At 42.7% G+C, this 26954-nt stretch overlaps 1 protein-coding gene and 1 long non-coding RNA gene across 3 annotated transcripts; one reads left to right on the top strand and one right to left on the bottom strand.

The window, feature by feature from the left end:
- Positions 1–50: 50 nt before the first annotated feature.
- Positions 51–1051, bottom strand: LOC131684680 (uncharacterized). Of its 2 annotated transcripts, XR_009304675.1 has the most exons (4): positions 945–1049; positions 687–868; positions 406–535; positions 51–350 (listed from the first exon to the last, which is right to left on the bottom strand). It is a non-coding gene; the product is annotated as an uncharacterized LOC131684680 (long non-coding RNA). The 2 variants fall into 2 exon arrangements; XR_009304674.1 differs by having other exon boundaries at positions 687–1051.
- A 5893-nt stretch (positions 1052–6944) lies between these two features.
- On the top strand, positions 6945–9691 carry LOC131676124 (fibroin heavy chain-like). The gene is made up of 2 exons (XM_058955249.1): positions 6945–8331; positions 8458–9691. Exons 1-2 carry the CDS (start codon positions 6945–6947, stop codon positions 9540–9542), a joined length of 2472 nt encoding a protein of 823 aa, XP_058811232.1. The 3' UTR covers positions 9543–9691.
- The last annotated feature ends 17263 nt before the right edge of the window (positions 9692–26954 follow it).

The following is a 26954-nucleotide window of genomic DNA, read 5'->3' as shown; positions in this document are numbered from 1 at the left end:
TGTGAAGGCTCAAGTGCGAAAATAAGAATCTGTAACTCTATTAGGTTCTTTACTTTAGTTAACCTCACTTTTCTTGACAGTTCGCTTGTACTGTTTACATGGACTTAGAAAAATTTTGCGGACAACTAGATTCGCTCGAAGCAAATCGCAAAGAATTTTTTCTAAGACCATGTAAACAATACAAGCGGACTGTAAAAAATGAATGGTCGAATTTATTAGTGACGTCACCGTAAAGTATTCAATTAGGTTGAATTAAAAATTTTCAAGTCCATGTCACCAGTAGTAGTACACTGTCAAAAAAATTAACTGTGCCGATGAATTACGCCGCATTATTGATATTGTTTCGTTTGCTAAAAAGACTCAAACATCACATTTCATCAGTAACCGAAAAAAAAGGTTCATCACCTTATGATTATTAGACGTTTCATCACTCCGATAGGGTGGCAACGGTTCCGTGTCTCCATTTCGTCAGTCCTCTGTTCTGGCCATCCACGATGACTTGCCATATCGGTCCTCCCATCCACAGTCACTGTTGCTAAAATAAGGGAAGCGCGCGGCAGTAGAGGACGGCCGCGTCGAGCTAAATTAAATTTTTATTACTTGTCACACATAAAAATATCGCCCTCCGAAAACTGATGCAAATAAAATGCTCGGTTTTATCTTGACAGTTGTTAGTAGATGCTTACTTTGTTGCTTCTTCGTCGACTGTGTTGGACTGAGTCCTACTATAGTGCTCAGCGAGAACTATGGTAAATGTCGGGCCGTCAGCCCTCGGTCGAGCAGCGAATGGTTGATTTGCCTTCCCGGGGGAAGTGGTCTTCTGTTCCATTTTGTTTTGGAATTTCACTACTGATGCTGATGGGGCTGTCTTTTTGGACGTAGTAATTTATATCTTGCAATCAGCCTATTTTTCCTTGTTTCCCGTTCGCTTTCAATTTACTTACTTCGTAGATGATTCAGATAAAATTGTCATTCCGTTTCTGGATGACCCAAATACTGTGAGCGTAATAAAATAATTTTATGATTTGCAAAGTTTAACAGCTGTTTAAATGATTTTAATCTCATGGGACCGATTAATTGGGTCATTCAATGAAGAATAAAATTCTAGTTTTATTGAATTCGTCTCTATTAACATTCAAAATGTAACAATTAGATTCATTACTGACACAGTTAACCTTACTTTTTTGACAATTCACTAGTACTGTTTATATGAACATAGAAAAATTTTGTTTTGTTTTGTAGATTCGCTCGAAGCAAATCGCAATTTTTGACAGTTCGCTTGTGCTTTTTACATGGACTTAAGGACATTATACATGCGAGCCACAACATAGCTGCTACGCCGCACACATCCCTCTCCCCTGCCTAACCATGTATCTGACATGAGAAAAAATAAAAATACGTTTTTCAACACAGGTTAGTACCTTGCTGATGTGCCACGAAACTGCTACTTAAGGAAGCTAGAACATTTTCCTATACAATCAATCCGAGTTTTTGACGGAATGCCATCTGTAGCTCCTATTTTGTGCGAAAATATCACCCCTCTTCACTTGGGGTTTCTTTTCGAAACACTCTTATTTTTCTTCTTCTCGTTTTCATTGCACTTTTTCAAATGCACTTTATTCACACACCACTGCAAAAACACTCGCGAAACTTTAATCGTTTACTAACAAAACTTCAAATTTTCTGTCAATGTGCGGGTGACCAAAGGAAAATGTTCGGAAACTCTCATTTGTGCATTTGAATTTTCACTTCAGATTTCAGTTTTTTTTCAATGTAAACAAACGAGTCGGAGCCTAGCAACGTGGCTTCCGTATATCTTCACCTTAAAAAATGTGAATAATTCATTGCGATTTGCTTCGAGCTAATCTAGTAGTCCACAAAGTCCATGTAAACAGTACTAGTGAACTGTTCAGAAAAGTGAGGTTAACTGTGGCAGTAAAGAACCTAATAGGAGTCAATATTTTTGAATGGAAGGTGTTGTAATTTTTATATAAAAAGTTTTATTTATAATTTTAGATATAAAAATACAAAAAAGTATCAGTTGGCTTTTTGACCTAATTAAACAGCAATCGATTGATCTAAGCACAGCATCCATCAATCTGGTTCAATCAGAAAGGGCCAAGAATGAACGGCCATCGGAAAGAAAAACGGCCCAACCGTAGTGTATCGGTTCCAGCCAAATTTCGACGATGCGGAATCCCCTCAAACCTTCATCCAACCGGAACACACTTCCGTCCGCTTATCGACGAATCAGGAAAACCAAAAATTATACAATTCCCAAACCGTCTCCACCGAAGCATTCACACACGGCGAGGGTGACGCTTCCATCTTGAGCTCTTCCGGAAATGCTCAGAAGACGTATACGAGCAGGAAGAGGCAGTGGAGTGAAAACACGTACACATATCCGATCCGGTTGCTGCTCCCTGAGTCGCACCGTCGTCGTCGTCGCAGTCGTCACCGCCTTCGCTCGGCTTCTTGGCGGCCGCTCGCCACTTTTACTGCGCTAGAGTCACGTCGGAATGCGAATCCGTATCGAATGTGCGATTTGCCCTCCTGCATTCCAATGGAGCACTTTCATGCCGATCAAATAGCGTAAGCGGTTTGTTTTCGCTTCCACCTTCCGTTTCTTCCGAGAGCAATAATCGCGTTGCTTAACCGTTATCCAATATCGGTGCTGAGTACCCTCTTCTTCCTCCTTCGTGTTGTTCGTGTTCGTGTGTATGGGGGGAGAGCAAGGTCATGCTTGCTGATGACGTATGGCATCTGGAAAATGTGTGTGGTCGGTTCTTGTTGAATGCTGAATGACGCTGCCTGGCGACGAGTGATGGAAGCGACTGAGAATTCCGAACATTGGCAGGGAGAAGAGGGGGATGAGAAAACGGTAAACCACTTGAAAGAAAGCATTTCTGTTGGCATCAAATACCGGAAGGACGGGGGAACCGACGTAGCTAAATTAAAAATTAGCCAGTAGAGAAGCTGTGGACTTGTCCGTTTGGATGTGCGATGCTTTTATTTTGTTAACTTTTATTTCCGTGGATTAATCCGTTAACACTGGATGAAGTCACCCGCGTCATTAAATGAAGGATGAACTGACTTATTTTATTACATAAATCGATAGAGCTCAGCTTTCTAAACGTAACAATATAGATGTCCAACCCTCAATACTGCAGAACTGGGAGGGAGAAACAGACTCAATAAATGTGAATGTCATAGCCAGCCAGAACGAAACTGTCACTCCGAGCTACAAAAAAGTGTTCATCGAGGAAATGAGAGTATTGTTATCATATGCTTGCTTGAAAATGTTTCCGAACGATGAATTTCCTTGATTTTTTGTCTAGATTGGGTGTAGCAGTAAATATTATTAAAGTTTTTTTTTGTGATTTTAATGCCATTTTGAAATTAGCCAGATAGATTTTTCGGTAATCCGTGCTGCCACAATCAAATAAATTGTATTTCTATGTATTCAATGATGAATAAGAATTTAGATGCGTTCAAAAGTTTCGAGCATCGTTTTAAGACAATATTGCGATCTTGCTATAATGTAAAATAAACGCTAATTTTATATGAAAATTTCAAATAATATTTACATCTTAAGCTCAATGAACTACGCCTAAAATATATTTTATGCTTGTTATAAAACCAGTTATGGAAATGTGACGACGCTGTAAATGTTCTCTACTCCAAGAAATGGGAATATGGAATCAAAAAATATGCTGTGACGTGCACGTTTTTTGGTAATTCAAAAATACTTTTTGGTTTAAAATAATTTATATCATCTTTCTATTTAAAACATGTCATAAAAGCTATTTTCATATCTATAGTAAAGACAAGTAATAATGGTGTAAATCGTGCGAAGAAAGTTTTAAAAATTTGTGACTGATTTAACAATTTTAGAATGAGTGACACCTTGCTAGTCAGATTTGATGGTTCTCCAGTTTAAAGTTTCTTTTGAGAGTATACTGCGAAAATGAAAATCATCAACGGCTTAGATGCATGCTAATAAATATAAACAAAGTTTCGAAAAAAATTGGCAAGTTACTTCGACGTGAAGTTTGACATCGACATAATATTTTTAATGTTCGGGTGCTCATGCAGCTTAATCTGATGATCAGAATCATGAAAAAATTCCATTTCTATCTATTAGTTAAAATCTTACACTTCGAAAGTTATTTGCAAAATAACCTTGGCTAAATTTGACAGTTCGACGGTTAAAATTGTTTGATGATGTAAAAAGAAAGGTGGAAACAGTTTTCTGTACTTTATTTAGGATGGCAATATTTTTCAGTAGTAAATAAAGGGAAAATATAAAAACGAAAACATGTTATATCAAACGTTTTTTCGTTTATTTCATTATATGGATATTTACGTTCCAAGGCTGCAGCCGTACCTATATATATATCTACCTATCAAATACCTATGCATTGGTCAACATTTCACAAATCAGATAAACATGCCTCTACCGGCGAGTTTCCTTATTCAAGGATTCTGTTAGTTAAATTTTTATAAAATTAAATTCTATTTTTCAGATTGAATTTAATGTTGTATCGGTTTTTAATATTCAGTTTAAGCAATTTTTTAGGAAACCGTGGTAGAATGAAGGAGAAGAACGGCACAAAAATCCTATTTTAAAAGTATAAGATTAGACACATCGTTCCGAAATTTGTCCCATTTCACTCGAGTACTGGAAGCAAACTGTCGTCTGACTTTGTCTTCAAATCAATGTAAAGCACCCGGGAAAAAAACTTTCACTGATTTTATACTGTCCCAAGATCCTTTCCATCACACGATTGAAGTCATGTGCCGGTAACACGCTTGCATCAATGACACGCAAAAAGAAATTTGCTCATTTATGCGTCGCCCACCTTGATTGATTTTGGCTGTCGAAAGTTTTCTTGCTTCTTGACAAGTGCTATTATTTACACTTCGTGCGTAGTGTCTGTTTCTCCCTCCCAGCTGCAGAATGATTTGCAATTGATATACTGCGAAAATGTAAACACGTTTTAGTTTGACACTCTCGGTTCTCCACGACGAAGAATTTGGCCACAGGGGTTAGCATTTCATTTGAACTATATAGAACATTGCATGGAAATGTATAACCTCACTTTTCTGACAGTTCAGACAGCTTGTTTACATGGGCTTTTTGATTCCACTCAGTACGAAACCTGGTTCGAACTGCTTTTAAATTCTAAGACCATCTACACAAGCTCGCTGAACTGTCATTTTTTCGAGCATTTTTAGTCATATGACGTCTTCTTACAATGTTCCATTAGGAAATCCACGAAGACATTTGTTTGACAATTCAGTAGGGTTTTTTCAATAAGTTTGTTTTGTTCTGCTCTTGCGAACAGAAAAAATCCCTCCGACGAGCATCTTTCGTTGATCCGATTCGTTTAATGCTGGCTCGAATCGGCGATTTTGTCGGACGTGGCGCTCACCCGAATAACGTCAGAAGAAATAAACAAGAAATAATCAGCTGATCAGAAACGTCTCATGCTCTATCTTGCAATGAATCTTAACAGAAGGGTCCCTATTACTGGCTCGAATCAAAACTCGTAGAAATGTCAATTGACGATAGGCGGCCACTTCGCCCGGCGGATCCTCAGCGGCTCTGCGCCGCTTCGATTCCTAGGCCTCGGTTAAGCGGCTAAGCCGCATCGCACTGGTACACCTTAAACAGAGGTTCCTGAAGGGTACCGGATGGTTACCGGAACCCAGTAAAGTTCAACCGAAAATGAGCCGGAATTCTGGCTGATTCTAATTCGTATTCTGGCTTCAGTGACAATCGATTCCTAAAATTTAATCTGGGAAATAAAAATTTTCTGGCAACGCTCCGACATCCCGTTGAACTCTTGCTATTTCACCACCTGGGTGCCAGTTTGACGCTACGGAATGAACATTGTTTACTTTCGACAAGTTTTGATTCGAGCCAGCCCTTTCTATAGCCATAAAAATAGCACAGACTAACAGACATAACACTGAGGAATTTCTTCAAAAAAAAAAATCGATCCGTCAATTTTCGACTGGATGTTGTTAGCTCGAATCAAAACTTGTCGAAAGTAAACAAAGTTCATTTCATATCGTCAACCTGGCGCCCAGGTGGTGAAATCGTTAGAATTCAACGGGATGCTGGAGCGTTGCCAGAAAATTTTTCTTTCCAGATTAAATTTTACTAAACTTCCCAGTTAAGTTCAGCCAGAATGCTGGCTGGTTCTAAGTCGTATTCCGGTCTAGGAACCGAAGCGGTGCAAAGCCGCTGAGGTTCCGCCGTGCGAGGTGGCCACCGACCCGCCTTCGGAAGCAAGCGAGCCTGTGATCCACACGTTTGCCCGGCTTACTCAAACATAGGAGCTATCCCTAGTTTAAGTCCGACTGAGCGGTAGCGAAGTCGGACAGCACGCGCAAAAGCGATGTGGCGTAGCCACATTGGGTGGTGGACACAAAATAAAATTGGCAACGCTAGCAAAATGTAAACACAAATGAACACTCCGGATGAACCTATCGTCAATTGACATTTCGACGAGTTTTGATTCGAGCCAATAATATGGGCCCCAATTTTCCTAGAACAATAGCTCCACCTTTTATACACGGTCCCAAAAACTCATTTGTTAAAGGGTATCCCCTCAGGCTTGGGAACAATTTTTCACTAGTGGTCTATCCCCACTTGTTCATAAGTCAGTGGCGCCATCATACCAAAAGCGGCCACAGTTCCAACTACAAATATTTAAAATAACTGCTATAGCGGGAGAAGCATTGTTTTTAAGTGTTATGTCTATTAATCTGTAGATATAGTCTTCCGAAATCGATTTAGTTGATTGTTTATTATTTTTTACGCCATCTGGTCGTAACATTCAATCAGCGAATCAGTCATTGACAGTTTAGTATAAAGTTCTACCAGTTGAATACGATTCAGAATGAGATTTAAGTTTAATGCAGTTTCACACGCCATGGGGCTAGTTTCGTACGATGTTAAACCGGTAGTATTGATTTGGATTGTATCAACTTTCATCGTATCAACAGATGGCGCTCCATGTTGCTGTTGTGTGATTTGCTGTGCTCAATCAGTCGCTGAACGATGCACATGTGACAGTTCACTCAACGACGATAAGCCTTCCAGTTTGTATCAATGGAATGGAAGCGAACTTGAGGGCGTTAATGAACTAGATGACGATACGTCTTCTAATTGGAACCTACGAGACGGTACGGAACTGGATGAAGATAAGACTTCTAGTTGGAGTAACCATTGGGACCAAAGCGAACTTGACTATAATAATGAATTCGACGACGATTTGTCCTCTAGTAAGGACGTAAGTGAACTCGAAGATGAGAGTGAATTTGACGATCAATCTTCTAGGTGGTTTCTAGAGGATGCAAGTGAACTCGATGGTTCTAGTGAACGTGAACTCATCAACGATAGGGAACTAGAAGATGATTCGCCGTCTAACTGGAACCGAATAAGAGTTCGTGTGACCATTGTGACACCATCATCAGCTGAATCATCAAGCACAGGAACAGGTTACGGTGGAGATGCAAGTCAGGGTGTGGGTGTTGGTGTAGGTGTGGGCGTAGGTACAGGTGTTGGTGTAGGTGTAGGTGCAGGTGTGGGTGTCGGTGTTGGTGTAGGTGTAGGTGCAGGTACAGGTACAGGTGCAGGTGTAGGTGTAGGTGTAGGTGCAGGTGCTAATCTTGGTGCAGGTGAAGGTTTTGGTGAAGGTGTCGGTGAAGCTGCAGGTTACGGTGCAGGCGAAGGTGCCGGTGTAGGTGAAGGTGGAAGTGTAGTTGCAGGTGTAGGTGATTGGGGTTCACTTGAAGGTAAATTTGCAGGAATAGATGAAAGTGCAAATGTAGGTGGAGGTGCAGGTGTAGATGTAGGTTCAGGTGCAGGTGTAAATGTGGGTGGGGGTGTAAATCTAGGAGCAGGTGTAGGCGTAAGTGGAGGTGCAGGTGTAGGTATAGATTCAGGTATAGGTTTAGGTGGAGGTGTAAATCTAGAAGCAGATGTAGGCGTAGGTGGAGGTGCTGGTGTAGGCGTAGGTGTAGGTGGGGGTGTAGAGTTAGGAGCAGGTGTAGGTGTTGGTGGAGGTGCAGGCATAGGCGCAAGTGTTGGAGTAGGAGTAGGTAGAGGTGTAGGTGGAGGTGTAGGTGCAGGTGTAGGCGGAGGTTTAGGTTCAGCTGCAGGTGAAGGTGTTGGTGGAGGTGTAGACCTAGGAGAAGGTGTAGGCGTAGGTGGAGGTTCAGGGGTAGGCGCAGGTGTAGGCGTAGGTGGAAGTGTAGATCTAGGAGCAGGTGTAGGCGTAGGTGTCGGTGCAGGTGCTGGTGTAGGTAGAGGTGTAGGTTCAGGTGCAGTTGTAGGTGGAGGTGTTGGTTTAGGTGTAGGTGGAGGTGTCGATCTAGGAGCAGGTGTAGGCGTAGGTGGAGGTGCAGGCGTAGGCGCAGGTGTAGGTGTAGGTGGAGGTGTAGATCTAGGAGCAGGTGTAGGCGTAGGTGTCGGTGCAGGTGCAGGTGTAGGTGGAGGTGAAGGTGCAAGTGTAAGTGTAGGTGGAGGTGCCGGCGTAGGTGCAGGTGCAGGTGTAAATGTAGGTGGAGGTTCAGGTGTAGGTGGAGGTTCAGGTGTAGGTTCAAGTAAAGGTCTAGGCGCAGGTGTAGGTGGAGGTACAGGTATAGGTGGAGCTGCAGGAGTAGGTGCAGGAGTAGGTATAGGTAGAGGTGTAGGTGTAGGTGCAGGAGTAGGTACAGGTGAAAGTGCAGGAGTAGGTGCAAGTGTAGGTGAAGGGAGCGCATCTAAAGGTAAAGTTGCAGGAGTAAGTGAAGGTGCTGGTGTAGGTGGAGCGACAGGAGTAGGTGCGGGAGTAGGTACAAGTGAAGGTGCTGGTGTAAGTACAGGCGCAGGTGTAGGTGCAGGAGTAGGTACAGGTGAAGGTGGAGGTTCAAGTGTAGGCGCAGGTCTAGGTACAGGTGAAAGTGCAGGAGTAGGTGCAAGTGTAGGTGTAAGTGTAGGTAAAGGAAGCGCATCCCAAGGTAAAGTTACAGGAGTAGGTAAAGGTGCTGGTATAGGTACAGATGTAGATTCAGGTGCAGGATTAGGTGCTGGTGTGAGTGCAGGAGCGGGAACAAGTCTAGTTTCGGGTGGAAAAGGAGCAGTAAATATAGGAACCAATCCAGCTACAGCTGGTGCTCGACCAGTAGATGCTGGAACAAGTTCAGTTTCAGCTGGAAATGGAGCAGGAACAAATGGAGTTACAGTTGGAGCTGGAGTAGAACCGATTGGAACAAGTCCAACTACAACTGGAAGTGGAGCAGGGCAGATAGGAACAAGTCATGTTGCAGCTGGTGGTGAAACAATGAATATAGGAATAAATCAAGTTACAAATATATACGTTGGATCAAATCAAGTATCCGCCGGAGGTGGAGCAGTACAAGTTGGAACAAACTCAGCTTCAGGTGGAGGACTTGTCCATGGTCATAAGAGGCATCGGCAAAGAAAGGGACGATTGACAAGACCCCGATCCAGGCAACGGAGGACCAGACCTTCTGCTGCGGATTAGAGGGAAGAAAAGGTTGACCAGAAAAAGCAACAATCTATGCACAATAAGGAGGAAAGGGATATTGTTAAATCAATTTCACGGCACGGGTTTAATTTTAGTTGAGTTTACTCGCCCTAATGTTAGGAGAATTAATTGTGGAAAATATACAAAGCTGGTTAATATTAATATTAGAAGTCAAATTTCTATGTGGCTGCTTCGTTCAGTCTACTTTTTTACTTCTGCCCTAGCCCGAACTACAAACCAACATCTCGACGCAGAGTGTGCATCGATTCAACAACACTCAAGGCGCCGTTGTCACTCTTGCCGACATAAGAAAAGTTGACGAAAATGTACTGTCGCGTTTCAAAAGTGCGGTTGTTTACTTCAAATGTTGTGTGGGGTGGAATATTTTTGACGTAAAACTACTTCCACAGACAATACTAACTTTTCGAAGAAGAGAGATGGAATAGCGAGATGTACGGAAGAATCATTGCAAATTGGCTGTTCTACAACTTTGTGGAAGACATCCAATTTCTATCTCTCTCCGTTGAACTGTGGAACTAAATTGTTCTAACCAAAACATGACTCGTATTATTAACTATAATTCTTCTGAACGTACTATTCGGCTGAACCTACAGAAAATGCTATATAGTCGGGTTTCTTCGTGTAAATTGCCGAAAAATCGCTTACAAACTTCAGACACGTTGGTCCGGTAGCTAGATTTGTCCGAATTGCTTCAAAATTAGAGCAAGTGCTCCTGGTGGGAGAAGGAATCGACTCAGGGGTGGGCCGATGGGGGTCATTTTTTTCTTATCACTCTATTGTTTTCATGTTCGCCATTTTTCCGATTTCACCGATGCCAGGATCTTCTGAGCACCAAAACTCGACCCTGACCATTTTTTTTTCGTGGCATGCAAGCCTGCTCTAGTAACCGAATGCTTGCAGCGGCTACACGTCAAAATAGGAAACGGTAGGAAAGCCTAGAGAAAAATATGAAACATCGGCACGAACGGAAAGATACTCGTGGAAGCTAAAGAACACGTTATTAGGAACGGCATGTGAAAGTTTTACAAAACGTGGGCAGATCCTACTACAATGAGGATATAAAATAAGGATGTGAAGGCCGCCATTCTTTCACTGCACTATGGTAAGATGGTACCGACACAAGTGCACTAGTCGATCAGAAAATACCCGTATTTGGATTGGTGAAAAATCACTTGAAACTACACTACATACCGTCAAACCGAAAGTATTTTCGGTACCGTCCGAAATGTGATACGTTTCCTACGGACGTTGAACGACGTGCGAAAAGTTCTTCAATAGCTGAAAAATGATAAGTCTGCTGTGACGAACGCAATCCTGGTCGAACTTCCAGAAATCAGAAGTAATCGGCTGTCCGAAGCAATCAGCTGCATGAACGGGATGATCTCGGTGGATTGGATGTGTAATAACTAACGAGGCATAACGATCCTCTATATCGCCTATAAGATACTCTCCCGTGTTCTGTTTAGCACAATCCGCCCGTTGCCTGAATCGATCGACTGAGGTCAACGGCGGAGAAGAAGATCCTGAATAAATTTAATCTTTCAAGAATACACTTTGACGATTTATCATCTGTTTGTGGATTTCATGGCAGTCCACGATTCATTAATATGGAACGTACCAGCCCGATAATGCTTGTATATGATATAGCACAAAAACTATCAGCGTAAAGCGTCAGAATAACGAGACAGGTCTCCGGCAAGAGACCGATAGGATTCACACGATGCACTTCGAAATTTGTAGTTCGCCATAGCGGTACAAATATTTGGTGTGATATTTGCATCATTGACGTTCATCGCAGAGCAAACTCAACTTCAATGGAATACCTTTTAACGGTAGACGGCTGGATGTTGTTGGCTGGAATCAAAATTCGTCAAATGTAAACAAAGTTCATTCAGTAGTGTCAAACTGGCGCCCAGGTGGGCAAAAGCGTTAGAGTTCAATGTTTAGGAAACTTTCGGTAACCATTCTGTACCCTTCAGGAAGCTCTTTTTAAGGTGTACCAGTACAACGCGGCTTAGCTGTATAACCGAGGCCTACGAACCGAAATGGCACAAAACCACTGAGGATCTGCCGGGCGAGGTGGCCGCCGACCCGTAGCCACATTGCGAGGTGAAATCAAAATATGAAATTGGCAACGCTAGCGAAATGTAAACACAATTAAACACTCCGGATCGATCGAGAAACCGATGAACTGACATTATAAAGTAAAAAAACCGCGAATATACTCTATTTGTTGAGACCCAAGTAGATATAACCCCTAAGTATAATTTGCATCCATTAATTATCATTTAACGTCCGATTCATTTGCCATATAAATGAAATCGATTATGCATTTCGGACCTACAATCCATTTGCAAACATCTGAGCCTCGCAAAATGTAATCGAAATTGTTAGTAGATCGATTTTACGGAAAAAATACGGCGCACAAATTTTCACAGATTCTTCCAAATGCTGATAATGGATTTAAAAAAGTGTACCTGGCATCCCTGCGATTTGCTCTCACGGCGCTTGATCATCTGCGCATGCGCAGATAGCAAACAGACGCGCGCGCATCTCATCGGCGATGTTTTTTAGGTGCTCAATTCACTAGGTTCAGTTCATCGGTGACAGCGATGTCAGATCTACGGAAATCTCCGTAGATCTACGGATTTGGAGGTTTTCTACGGATCTACGGATCCGTAGATAAAATCTACGGAAATGCATTTTTTTCTACGGAAATCTACGGATTTATCTCAGTGTACTTTTGAAGAAGGTTGCCAATGATCGACAGTTATTTTTTTCTATTGGAAAATCATCTTAACAAAATGGAGAATCCGCAAAACCACGTTGTGCGATAATAAATACCAGCGATCGAAAATTCAACTCGAGAATATAGACCCTGCTTTATAAAACGCCTTCCAAAAGTTATACCGCATTTCGGCGATAATGAGTCGGGGAAATTATATGTAGTTCAAATCAATAAATCCAGTAAAGTCGTATTGAATAGAATTTAATTTATTGTTTCATCTGCAAATGATAAATTGTTTATTTCATAGAATTCAAGCAACGTTTTCTCACCTCTGTTGACAAATCGATATCTTGGATCCAGATAACTGTTTTAATTCGTATATTTGATTCGTGCACGCAGCCTGACAGCTGATTTGTCGAACGATTCGCGCTGGTTCAGGCAAAAGCAAAAAGGACACTGAGTATCGTGACAGTTGTCTTTGATTGTTGGAAATATTGGTTGACCAACCTCGGCGCGGCTTGATGTAAATATGAATATCTGTAGCACTTTTTAAGACGAAATGCTATTGAGAAGCACAACTGGAAATCTCGAATGGCAAAACGCGATCCAAAATCAGCTGGGTATTTCTCCGATGTCATTGATGTCAGGACCTTCTGAGAAACGAACGTCACCTCTGACCATGTTCTGGTGTTGTGTGGGATTTGTACTTGACCAAACTAGAAGGCGAATGCTTACAGCGGTTATACGTAAAAAAGGAGCGATATGGTCGTCCACATCGTACGAATGAGGGTACAACAAAAATGAGGAAAGCTTTGCCATGAATGACGCGTGAAAGCGATCAACAACACGATAAGGAAAAACTTTTATTACTAAAGAAATTAGAGTTAGCTAAATCTTCCAGCAACCATCGTCACGTTAAAACATGTTCGAAATTTGTGCATAGCTCGTGCCTCACTAGATCAATTTATCTACAGTAACAGCATGACACATCTTTATAAACAGGATTAAGTTAAGATTAAGGTCCCCGCCTACAAGGAGGGCGGTGCAATCGACGGAAGACTACATGATTTGTCTCCTGGTACACCTGACGGCGTTATCCGTAGATTCATGTCGAAAGACGATGAAGTTGTCTCCGATAAAGACGTGTTCAGGAATTTTTCCCCATTTCCCACGCTGTCCGGGTTGTGAAAATGCGGATAGACCACTCTATTCCTTTCTTCGTGACTCTGGAAAATGGAACCAACTGGCACATATGGTGTTAAGTCAGACCGGACTAAGTGACAAAATATTGATTTCGACAGACTATTTCCCTTCCGGTCGTGAGTGAGGGACCGTATCAGTATTCCGATCTCCGTCAGCTACTGCGTTTCGCCGATAATCACCAACCAATTCTTGTCGATCCGTTGGCGGCTTTTGGTATTGATCGCTCAATCTTGTCCATCGCATTGGGACAACAGAGCTTTGCCAAGGAGATACGTCAACTCGAAACCGTCGGAAAAGTCCACCGTAAATCCAAACGATGGCAGATGCACCCGCAACTTGTTGACGGCATTATTCATGACGGCGGCCGGCTTCACAATTTTTGCATTACTTGTCTACGAAAAACACCCGATCGTCCTCCCCAAACACCGTCTTGCCGAGATGATCGCTAAGAGGAAACACTACAAGAAGCTCCATGCCGGTGCCAGCCGGCTACTGTCTTCGCTGCGTCAAAGATTCTGGACTCTCGGGGGACGGTGTACACTGCAGCGTGGTCTGCGCACGTATCAATCCCAAAACTTTGCAGCAGCTGATCTGCCTTCTGTTGACATCAAACAGTCGAACCCGTTCCAGAATGTAAACTTGGTTGGGCCAATGTACGTGAGAACGTCACTCCAAAATAAGAGATCGCCATTCTTCAAAGCCTACATCACCGTCCACGTATGTATGGCTGCTAAAGTCGTGCACTTGGACCTTTTTTCAGATTTAACTACCGGCGCATTCATTGCGAGCCAGCGAAGATTCGTCGGCCGTAGAGGAAAATCCTCGGATATATACAGCGATAATGCTACGAACTTCGTTGGAGCACAGCGAAAACTAGAAGAACTGCGGGAGCTTTTCTGAACCCAAGTTCACCAAGGTTTAGCAGCTAACAAATGTACAGTCGGCGGAATACAGTTCCACTTCAGCCCACCTCGCTCTCCCACATTCGGTGGAATCTGGGAAACCAGCGTAAAGTTCGTGGAACCTCTGCTTCGCAAAATTCTTGGAAATGCTCACTTAACCGAACCCGAATTGCAAACCGCATTAGTTCATCACGCCGTTGCCGGACTATCCTTCCGATGAGCTTGCCCTGACTCCAGGACATTTCATGATCGATTGTCCGCTGAGTGCGGCATCCGATCAAGATTGCCGCGAAGTTCCGGAATCCAGATTGTCTCGAAGGGAACGAGTACAACAGCTAACTCAGCACTTCTGGACTCGTTGGCACAAGGAGTATCTCGCCACGCTGCATAATCGCTGCCACTATGGACAACCTAGCAACGATATTGTCGCTCTTAAAGATGAGAGGACAGTGCCGTTGAAATGGCCCCTGGGACGCCTGCTCCGCGTTCATCCCGGCCCCGATGGTCGTGTTCGTGTCGCTACCGTGAAGTTGATCTTCGGCAGCGTTCAACGCGCCATACCGGGGCTCTACTTACTTCCGGTTGCAGTCGCGCCATCCAGTGTAGCACCGAGCCCTGCGTCAACAACGCTAAAGGGCGAACACGAAATTATTGCGACACCGAAAATGTCATGCCAATTTTCTCATAATGTTTAAAATCAAACCAAAATTTTAGGGTAGTTTCATACATATATTTGCTTCAAAAATCAAAAGAAAAGTTAATCGATGGAGCCTTGAGTGTGAAATTGAACGCATTTTCGCTTGTTGCCCTCCATCAAAGTTTTTACAGTGTCATCCGGTACCAGTTTCTCAGTTTTTTCCATTTTCTTAACATGTCTTTCTCGTCTTTGACTGTCTTCTTGCTCTTCCGAAGTTCCCGCTTCATCATTGCCCAGTACTGCTCCTCCGGGCGCAGCTCCGGACAGTTTGGCGGATTCATGTCCTTTGGAACAAAATAGACAGAATTGGCCTCATACCACTCCAGGACACTTTTAGAATAGTGGCATGATGCCAAATCTGGCCAAAATATCGGATTTGTAGATCTCGCCATTTATTGTGCCCTTTGTCACGAAAGGCTCAGTCCGCAAGAGCAGATGGCCTGCCAAATGAGATATTTGGAGGCGAACTTCGACATTCTCTTTTTCTTAAATTTGTCGTCCACATAGAACTGGCTCTTGGCGGTGAAAAACTCCAACCCCGGAATTTGCTTAAAATCGGCTTTTATATACGTTTCGTCGTCCATCACACAGCAGCCATATTTTGTCAGCATATTCTCGTAGAGCTTCCGTGCCCGAGTTTTAGCCGTCGATTGTTGCCGCTCATCGCGGTTTGGGAAGTTCTGTACCATGGATGTATGTAGTCCAGCTCTCTTCTTTGCATTCTGGACGTAGCTCTGCGACATGCCGATCTTTTTAGCCAAATCACGGCTTGAGACGTTGGGATTTGCTTTAATCATCCGCTTCACCTTTCCCTCCGTCTTTTTGTTCTCCGGTCCCGGTTTTCTTCCAACACCGCTTCAACACTCTGGAGATGGTTGAATGGTGAATGTTCAACCTTTTTCCCAACTACCGGTGCGACAGGTCAGGACATTCCAGGTGTTTGGAAAGAATTTGTTCTCTCGACTCGCGTTGGTTCATTTCATTTTCGTTGAATCGAAAAACACGACTTTGAGTTTGACAGCATGTAAACAATACACATCAATGAGAAAGTGTGCAAAATTTGGTTGATGTTTACCCAATGGTAAAAAAGTTATGCCCTGTTGAATGTATCGCAATAATTTCGTGTTCGCCCTTTAGATGAAGGCCCTTGCTCGAAAAAAAGAGCCGCCGAACGAGCTCCGGGCCCCTACTCGGAGAAATGAGTCGCCAGACGAGATCCTGGTCCTCCTTTACAGCACACCAACCCCGGACAGTATCCTGCAATTGGAACCGACGAAACTACGAAGAAAGCAAGTTGAGAGAAGGCTTGTACTGCCAAGGCGAATCCACTCCGTATCCCGCTGAATGTTAATCACTATGAAGATTCCGTCGCCTACTACAAATGGAATCCCCTAATAAGCAAGAAGGTTTGGTTCAATATGTAACAATAGATGTACTTGAACTGCTATAAAAATATATTTAATTTATTATTCATCCATATATACAAAGAAACGAAATATTTCATAAAAAATTGTTGCATTCCTACAGTCGTTTGACTCTCGTGCCAAAACAAAGAGTTCGTTTCCCTATACTCGTCAGCTACCCAGAGCTTCTGTGCTTGGCTAACCGAGACATCACTCGGTACCTGCCAGTTGCTTTAGGCGTTCACATATGTTGTGTGAACTGTTTGGATTTAGTATCTAACTGGCACCAATTTGAAATTAGTTTGGATATATAAGGTCTGTTCCAGTACCGGGAGAAATTGGAAGTACTCCGGAGAAAATCGTTCCTGTACTCTCTTCTTCTCTTTTTTCTTCTTATGGTAGTAAACCGGAGTAAAAAGGAGCAAAGATTTTTTGCTCCTGTTTACTCCGGAGTGACTTCCGTGTACTGGAACAAACCTATAGTCTAACTAGTAGCAAGTTGGAGTCGGTTACTGACGAGTGGAACACGCAACATTCATTAGAAGTTTATTCTGGGAACACTAGACACAAAGCGAAAATGGAATCAGCATCTGAAAACAGCAGTGCTAACCAAATAAATTCCCAACATGAATTAAGTTTTGTGAACTTTAAACAAGAACCTTTTTGCTACTCAACTAACTGACATTTTTCAACGGAAAAAAATGCAATACCTTCTTTGCTACGTGAAGTTCGTTCAATCCAACAAATGGCTAGAGGTCATAGAGGCCCGGCGAGTTACGATTGTTTAGTTATAAAGTGCTTGTTCATGAAAGTAAAAATGTTTGAATGTTTTCAGTAGTTCTTCAACAATTTCAGAAACATTTTCACCACTTTATAACAAAAGAGAATTTTGTAAAATCCTTCGTTCTCGAAGGGCGAATCGCGAATATACTCTATTTATTGAGAATCAAGTAAATATAACCTCTAAATACAATTTTTAGCCTCCATTTTACGTACAAATGAGATAGGAAAAAGTTCGCTTAGATATCTTCAACGTCAGTCTCATTGGATAACACAAGCAAGCAAATTATAGTTCAATAACACGATTCCTTGCGTTGTTTGCAATATAAATGAAATCGAACATTCATTTCCGGACCTACAATCCATTTACAAATTTCTGAGGGCCGCAAGGTGTATTCAACAATGTTGTTAAAACGATTTTAATAAAAAAATATGGTGCACAAATTTTCACAGATTCTTCCAAATGCTGATAATACATTTTTCAAAATGTAACCTGGCAGCCCTACGATTTACTCTCACGGTGCCCAGTTCAAAAGGACAAGTTGCTGGCTAACGGGGGGCTGTTTGCCAACTCGGATGCGCTAATTGCCTTCAATTTGCCAGCAATTTGCTGGCAATCGGGGGCTATTTCAAATGCAACATTTGGGCGATTTGACGCCCTACCCGCCCTTAAATCGCCCCCGAATCGCCCAGGGAATGCGCCATTTAATTGCCCTTAATTGCCTAATATAAAAATTACAAATAATACTTATTTTCGGATTCATTATCTAGTCACATAAACTTATCAGTATACTAGGTAATCACCATCAAACTATAGGAAGAATCAATGGTAAAATTGGTATTGCACACCAAAACTTACCACAATCTGACTTTCATTAAGACTTTAGGTCACAGATCTTGTTCCACTATGCTTCCACACGATGTCACAATTTCCCACATTCTTTGGCTAAATGAAGTGCACTAGACAAACAAAGTACAAGGGAGAACACACCAATTGTTCAAAAAACAATTTCAAGCTTAAGCCAAACATGAACCGCCATGTTTGAAAAATGCACAAAACAACCAAGTCCATTTCAGCCGCCAGAAAATTTGTCTAAGTATTGAAATTGCTTTTAAATCGCATTCGTAAATTGCATTTCTTCCTAGGGGCAATTAGCACAGGCGAGTTGAGTCAAACGTCAAACTTTTTAAATCGCCTGACCATGTTCGTACGCATTTTTTTTGACTGGGTGTTAATGCTTGATCATCTGCGCATGCGCAGATAGCAAACAGACGCGCGTGCATCTCATCAGCGATGATTTTTGCAGTCAGTTCACTAGTTCAGTTCATTAGCGATCGCGGTCAGGGTTACCAAAAACACAGAATAATCTGTATTTATGCAGATTTTTCAGCCATTTTTAGACCAAGAATCTGTATGTGAAGATATACAGATTTTTGCGTGTATGTGCAGATATACAGATTTTTGAGAAGTGATGTTACAAAACCTATTTTAGAAATATATTTTTTAGCTTCAGTAATACTTCCTCTGTGTCTCTTTCAGCTTAGCCCGCTATGTTAGGCTGTGCACGCTGACGAAGTCGACTTAAAAATACTTTTACTGCTAGCCGTGTTTACAAGCTTTGCTTCACAGTTTAATGGCAGTGTTGATAAACACGGCTCACAATAAAAGTCATTATTTATGTCGACTTCGTCCGCGTGCACAGCCTAATTAAAATATATCTGACACATTCTTTTGTGACGTTACAACATTCGACAAATGTTATAGATTTATCAAATGAACGCCTACATCAAAACTTATTACAGATTCAGAAAGTAGACAAAATTTCACGAAAGATTCAATAAACATTAACTTGCTTGACTGATTTAAACCACAGGAATTAATATCTTCGATAGATAATCCACCAAAAGGTTAAACGACTCAACTGATTCACTACAGATATCGACATAGATTCTTCGTGGAGTAAATACAGATGAAAAGATTTTTTAGGACAAAAATACAGATTTAATTTTGGCAACCCTGATCGCGATACGGTTCGGTTCGCTTCGATTTAATGACACGATACAATATGTGTTATGTGCACCCGCGTCGGTTTACTGGAAGTTTCCGTAGGAAACGTATCACATTTCGGACGGTACCGAAAATACCCTCGGTTTGATGGTATATAGTGTAGTTTCAAGTATTTTTTCACCAATCGAAATACGGGTACCTATCGCGTATTTGCTGGTCGGTTGACTTGTGTCGGTGATAGAGCCGTCTTACCATAGGGCAGTAAAAGAATGGCGGTCTTCACATCAATACATAGAGTGCACAATTTTCGGCGGTAGAAAAGTTCGTCGGAAAGGTGAAAATCAAATGCAAAAGCAGAGTAAAGTGTTGTGTTCTTCTTCATTTGTGCTTGTTGCCTATGTGATGTCCATTTGCCACTTTGCCCATTACGCAAGTGTTGTGTTAAAATTCAGTTTGAACGTGGACATTAAGGTAGGCCTTTTACACGCTCGATGTATATGATCGTGCTCAGTAGGCTTGTGATGTTCGCTGAGCGTGTCGCGAAGAAAAGTGAGCTCACTGTGAGTTCATCCAGTGTTCGGATGAATCGTCGCTAATGTGTTTAATAGCAGTGCATGACTGTGGAGAGTAGACGAATAATATATGGAACATTTAGAAGCGGCTGTGTATTGCGGTATTAAAAAAGTTGGCGGGAAAAAATTTAACAAAATGAAGGTAAAAGCTCAACTAGTTTGTTCTTTTTTTTTTTTTCTTATAGCGGAGTGCGATATTAGTGTTTATTTTCTTGTGGATAAAAGTCTGTGTGAGTTTCCGTATTTGAAGAAGCTGCACAAGTCATCAGCTTTTACTACAAGTAAGTAAACATTGATTGCGTGTTTTTGCCGAGATCAGTTTTAAATAAATTAATTTCTCGCATGTATGTATGTATCATGCCGAGCGGCCAAATTTGAAAGGTATAATTATGCAAATATGTGGATCAGTTTTTGGCAAATTAGAATTTATTTATTTGGTTTCCACTTACCCAACATTGTGTTTGCACAAGCAGCTACCGGACGCTTAAACAGAATGTACAAAATTGAATGGCGATAAACAAACAAGCCAATTGGGATTACGTGATAACAGCATCCCTTATCTGGTTAATATTTATAACTATTGAAACATATTACAACTAACCAGAACCATAAACATACTGTTTCGTTCGTAATCTCCACACGAACGATAGATAGCTTATGCTCGCACCGGTGGGAATTTTCAATCTCCAATCCCGAACTAATTGAGAGTTATTCTATTGTCGGTTTCACACTCGCATTGGCATTAATACATTCATCAATTATGTTTCACGCTGTTCAAATCCATCGGGGCTTGTGTAAAATGCAAAATTGTGCACTTCTCCTCCCTCCCCCCACCTTTAATCCCGGCGTATGGCGGATCGGGTATTGTTTATTTCAAAAGCCAATTAGTTAATTATCTCCGATGTTATGTTCCCATTGCTTTCGCCAGTCCCTTGAATAATCAGCCATTTATAACGGGGGATTCCAATTTGATTCCAATCGGAGTGTAGATTGCCGCTGTGATTTTCCGATTTCATGTTAAACAGGGTATAAATTTCATTCGAAGGAACAAGCCGGATTGCTTCAGGGCTAAACGAATGACCGTTGGAAGTTGGGGGTTAATAGACTTCATTAATAATAAAAGTAATCAACTGAAACATTTCGTTGGTCTCGGATTTCCATGTTTTGGCAAAGTGCTGCGGAATTTTTGTCGGTATGAATCGGTTTTCTCAGTCGTAGAGCATTCAGCTTCGACTTGGCATGAGATCAACTAGTTTTTTGATATCCCTACGTCCATGTTTGCTTTAAATTGGAAGACGGAAGGATAACTATGTTAAGCCTTAGGTCATGGCAATATGCTTGGCCATCAATTGCCAGTGGTGCTTGTAGCAGCTTAGGATTGCTAGGACAATAATTTAGGATAAATTGTACTGCTCAACAATAGTTGGGCAGTAACTTGGCAAATAGTATCGTGCATGATTTTATCAAGATTCGGGGAGGACTGCTAACAGTGACTGTCCCTTTGTCCCTTGAAATCTGATGAAGGTCGACCTTCAGACTGCAATCCGGTTTGGTAATCAAGAGCGCATAAAGTTTGCTTTCGCAAGTATTAATGAATAGTCGGAAACTAATCGAACATCACTAGTCCTGGCATACCCGTACGATGCTCTATTTTTCCTTAGTGGAGAAAATATTAGACAAAAACTCTTGAAGGAGAAATTGTTTACAACGACCTTTGCGCGCGAAGAACGCAAAACCTATAACTAAATTAGCTATGGAATTTGCGTTTCGACTTCGTCTCATCAGAATTCGACACTAACTTAGTGACAGGACTACGCTAAAAAAATCTCCAGCTTCTTTTCTTGCGGGACATCACGCTTGCCTAGGGATTTGCTCAGGAACACAAATTGTGTCTCCGTTTTTTGGAGCTAGCGTCAATTCGGCGCTAGCTTAGTCCTGTCACTAAGTTAGTGCCGGATTCTGATGAGACGAAGCCGAAACACAAATTCCATAACTAATATACGAGTACGAGTTTCAAAGATCTGATCAATCAAATATCAATTTTCGATGTAAAAATGGCGCGGCAAAAAAAATTGAATCCAAGCACGTTCGCCCATTATTTCAACCCCAAGCAGCCATTATCACCTACAGTTATAGAACTGATAATTTCCGCTCTTTAACGCACTCGTGTTCCAACCCAGCTGCTGTCACGCTTTCAATTTCCAGGAAACAACTTAACTGCCTGCTTGTTCCAAAGCATCACACTGAATAATAGCAAGCGGTGCTTGGTAAAAATAGGTTCCAATTTCAAATCAAAATACAATCAAATCGACGTTGACGATGATTGTAGACCAGCCACAGCAGTACCCAGTAGAAGTAGAAGCTCACGACGACCAGAAAAGAAGTCGTCTGTTTCCGTGACCTTCGCAGACGCTTTCCCTCAACCTTCAACCTCCAGGGCACACTCAATCGACCTTATTTGTAGGTTTATACATACACTTGGTTGGTTCCATCGGGCGAACCTTTACCAAATCATGTTTTCCGGTGAGCGCAACAAAATTGATTTTGTTTTCTTTCCATTCCTATCTGTTGACTTTCCCATGCAAAGCAGGCGGGGTGAAATTGCCCCGAGTAGCAAAAGCTCTGTCTGATTTGGTGCCCATACACAGCTAAACAGTAACTGTTATGGTTGATTTTATATTCCTTTCATATTTCCTACTGCTAATAATCGCGTGCATTTGATTCGCACGAAAAAAATGGAATAAGCGATTCGGAAAACCTGACGATGAACAGAACCTGCTTTTGAATCACATAGTCAACCGGTTCGAACCAATCAAAAGCTAAATCGGAGCCTTTTTGTTTGCATTCCCAGAGGCCAATTAATAAATTCAAAAATTAAAATTCATTCCTACTACCAGTGTGCTCCATTCCGGCAGACGGTACCGGAATCCACCAGAGAAAAACTCATTTATGCCGATTTAATTAGTGTGCCATGATTTAATTTGCCAGTATCCAGGCGGAGCACGGTTCACTTTTTCAAATTAGGGTTGCTGTCGTTTGTTGTTTCTGTTCTGTCAGCTGTGTTGAAGTTTTAACTTTAACGGGCAATTAAGTACATGGGAGTGGAACGATTATTTCTTCGCAGTGAGAATGGTCCTCGGGGTCGTTTGAGTCGGATAAGCACAACAATCTATGTCATGGCTTTTAGCTTTGAAGTATAGGATAATACCAAAGAAGGTCGGTCGAAGAAGCTTAGGGAAATTTCAATGAGTTTAATCGTCAGGGTCGTACTGTAGACGTTGGAAATTGAAATCCGCAGAAAAAAGTTTACCCTGAAGAAACGGTACCGGCGTATAGCGTGTCTAAAAGGTTCGTAGATGACATATTTTTCCGTTTACCTTTGACCGGTCAGCCGGTCTGAATCGATGGGAAAGTTCGAACTTGTTTTTCTTCGAGGAAGCGAAAAGATTTCCCGGGAAGGATAATCAATCATGGCCTTTCATTTTTTGCGGGCTAATGAACTAAAAGAATGAGGAGAGGTTAACAAAGGAGCTACCTGATTGGCATTTTATCGCTGCATGTTTAGTGCCACTCTCCACACTGGATGCCTATCATCGCCATCTGAACCCTATACCTGAACCGGAACCAACGGCTTTACGTCCACAGATTTTTTACCTCAGAAAACTTTGGCTGGGATTAAAGTCAGACTTACAGGGGTGAGAAGCGGTCACGTAAATACATTGTCGCGAAAAAGTTCTTTTTCGTAGTGTTGCGGTGTCGATATAATCACGAATGCGTTAGAGCTAAAGAGTGTTATGGTCAAAAATTGATCAACTTCAACTTGACGAATTGTTTTTCACCACGCAATAAAAAACCTGCCCACCTCTTATTTTAAAGATTCATGTGTGTAGCATCGTGCCTACTATTTGATTTTGACCTATTCCCCATTAATTGTGAAAATGGCATCCAGGCAAGAGGAGCAACGGAGCGAAATTTCGCTCGCGCATCGCGAAAATCCAAACAACTCGTACACCATTTTGTCGAAATTTGTTTAATGTGACCAAATCAACTGCCACCAACGTAATACAGGTGTTCGGAAAACGTTTGTCGACAGCCAGGAAGACTGAATCGGGAGAACATCGAAAACCGAAGGCCACAAAGCGTATCAACCAGAAAATGTATGCGCGGGAGTGCTTGGCAAAACGTTTTTCCTCAAGTAACACAATTGATTTGCCATCTTTCCATTGCGGAAATTGACGTAATTGTCATTACAATCTGATTGATGGGCAAAAGGTTGAAGTGGACATGACCAACGACCAACTACTTAATAAACTGAAAGGCAAAGAAGTGTTACATGGACGAGCTGTGTTGACTAAATACTGTCTTCACAACACAAATAGAGAAATATTTCGGACTTCTGGCCGCACTGCCGTAGAACATAAAACGAACACTTTAGAGTGAAACATCATTCTGAACGAAACGACCATGAACCTACTGTCACACTGACAGATTAACGAAGCAGCAAGAACAACCGCTCGCCCGTGGAAGTGAGCTGCGAAAAAAGATTACTTTTAGTGCTTCGTGACTCTCCACATCGCAAACTCGCTTTCAGCACCTGCAGACCCACTAGCGTGGTTGGAAAAAGCTTCGTAGAACGAAAACTAATAGAGGTAAATTGATTGCTATTGGACTTGAAACAGTTCTCCAATCTTACGAAAATAATTTCCGTACAGAGCGCACGTACACTCGGAGGAAAAAAGGAGCCGCTACAAAAGAACACCTCAGCACAGCGTCGGTTGAGCCGCCATTTTGCCCACCACTAGGTGAATCATTCCGACGGAGAAGCGTTCGAATTTAACTAACGAAATTAGCTTCCAACAGCACACGCAATTCCGCAGGACCATATCACGGGAACTCGAACGGCGCACACACAACGCACGATTAGCAAAGAAGGCTCTCGTCAGAGGTAAAACTGACAACCTCGAAATGACCTACATATTCATAATGATTCTTTCTGAGCCTTTTATGAGGTGCTGTACAAGTGGTACGTGCCCTTATCGTACAATTGCATCGGCATTCCCGGCATATTCCCGCCGGGGCTCATTCGTAAGCAGCAAACGAACCGATCTAGCATTACTACTGTTCGGTGCTCTAGTGGTGCATCCACGCGCGCTCGTGTTGGAGTCAAAAAAGGAGCGATAGTGTAGGTGGGAAAGCACACGTGTCAACCTATGCATACAGGGCAAAACTGTTGCAGAGAAGCAGTAGTCAACCAGCTAGCTGTGAAACGTCATAGGGTGCGTATCGTCACTGGAGGAGAGTATAGCTAGTCATTTGCTGGCGGGACGGACGGTCGTGAACTAGTGTTCAGAAATCGTCAAACGATACAGGTATCAAAAGTCAGCCGTCAGCGGAAGGCGCTGTGACACGAAGAGACAGAACGGGGTGAGAGCCATTTTGAGGTCTGATCCTACCTACGCTCTGCGTGAGCGTGAGAGGAGCAAAGAGCAACAAGTTAGCGATCGCCGGGAGCAGGACGTGTGATAGTGTGGGAGAGTGGTGGAACAGTGCACCAGCAGCAGCATAGGCGGTGTCTGCGTAGCCTCAACCAGTGGCGCAGGTTGTATAAAGCGGTAGAAACGAAGCTGCCACGTTAGTGCGCAATTAGCGCGGTCGAATAATTTAGCGCTCAGAAGTGAGCGATCGAACAACAACTGTGATGAAGCAGCAAAGGGGCCCCTCTTCGTCGCATCCAGGATCGTCCATCGAAAAACAGCATGGAGCGGCAAAATCAGTAGATGTAGCAGATGACATTAGGCTAGCATTAGAAATTAAGAGTCGTTAAGAAAATGGGAACAATACAGTGAATGTTAAAATTAATTATCTTTTAAATGCTCATTGGCTGCCCGAGCATCTTATAGACATTAAGTGAGCTTTAGTCGGGCGAGAATAGAAAGGGGAACAGATCTCGTTCACCCAATGAGTCTCAGTCTGTTGAGTAGATTTAATGTTTGTTAATGATTTCCATTCCGTCAATGTGACAAAATGAAAAGAGTAACAGAAGTCCTAACGGTACGTAGGATCACCAAAACGTTCAACGGAGTAGTGAGTTATTTTCTCCTGGTGGCGAGTATTCGCCACATCAACCCTTCATTAGTCGAATCTTTAAACATCTCGGACGGCGAAACACCACAAACCCCCATGCCCCAAGCGACCTCCGTAATATCCGACTATCCCTGCATCGACTACAGGACAGTAATTGCCAATAAAAATCAAATCCAACAGCAACATGAACAAAGCCCGCGTGTGTCGACCCAGACCGGTGAAGTTCCAGATCGGAATCCAGAAATTCCACTAACACAGCATTCTCAAACGACGCGAAACACTCTTCAACAACAACCAGTGCGACGAGACCGTAGTCCGGTTCCCGGTTGCTCTTGGCAGCCGGTACTTTTTAGACCATCCAGGAACCCAGTAGTCCCCCGGGGCAACCCCCACAGTAAGCGTTCGGGTCGCAATACAAGAACAGGAAGCATACGTCAAGAGGGTGGAGGGAAGAGAGAAGGCCGACAGAGGAACCCAGACAGGGGTCTTCCCCTTCTATGGAGCAGCCAAAGCGGCGCCTGATTTCGCCTCGAACGTTTGGGGCAAGGGCAAGACTGGCACCGAACCCGAAGCGACCTAGACAGTCACCAGGCGAGGGTGCAAAAAGCAACGCCAAACTGCGTGCAACCGCGACGGCCAAACGCCGTTTGGGCGATGTAAACCGGGGTGCAAATGACCCCGCCGGCAGAAAAAAAAGAACCAGCAATCCAGCACAACCGGGACAGGGGGCGAAAACCCCTGGAAGTTGGTCAGTAGGAGGAAGCGGAAGCCGAACGCATCTCGACCCGCAAAGAAGGCCAAGGACAGAGGCGAGGCCTTGTGGGTAAAGACCGACAAGGACAAATATGCTGACGTCCTTGAGTCAATGCGGGCGGCCGAAAGCCTCTCGGCCCTCGGGCAGGACGTGCGCAGCGTGAGACGCACCAAGACCGGCGAAATGATCTTGGTGTTGAAGCGAGGCGCACAATCCAGTGCGGCATACAAGACCTTGGCCCATGAGGTCCTAGGTAA

This window comes from Topomyia yanbarensis, chromosome 1 (genome assembly GCF_030247195.1).
Source record: "Topomyia yanbarensis strain Yona2022 chromosome 1, ASM3024719v1, whole genome shotgun sequence".
Classification (NCBI taxonomy): Eukaryota; Metazoa; Arthropoda; class Insecta; order Diptera; family Culicidae; genus Topomyia; species Topomyia yanbarensis.
The sequence above is the reverse complement of the archived record's forward strand: the minus strand, read 5'-3'. Positions and strand labels throughout refer to the sequence as shown.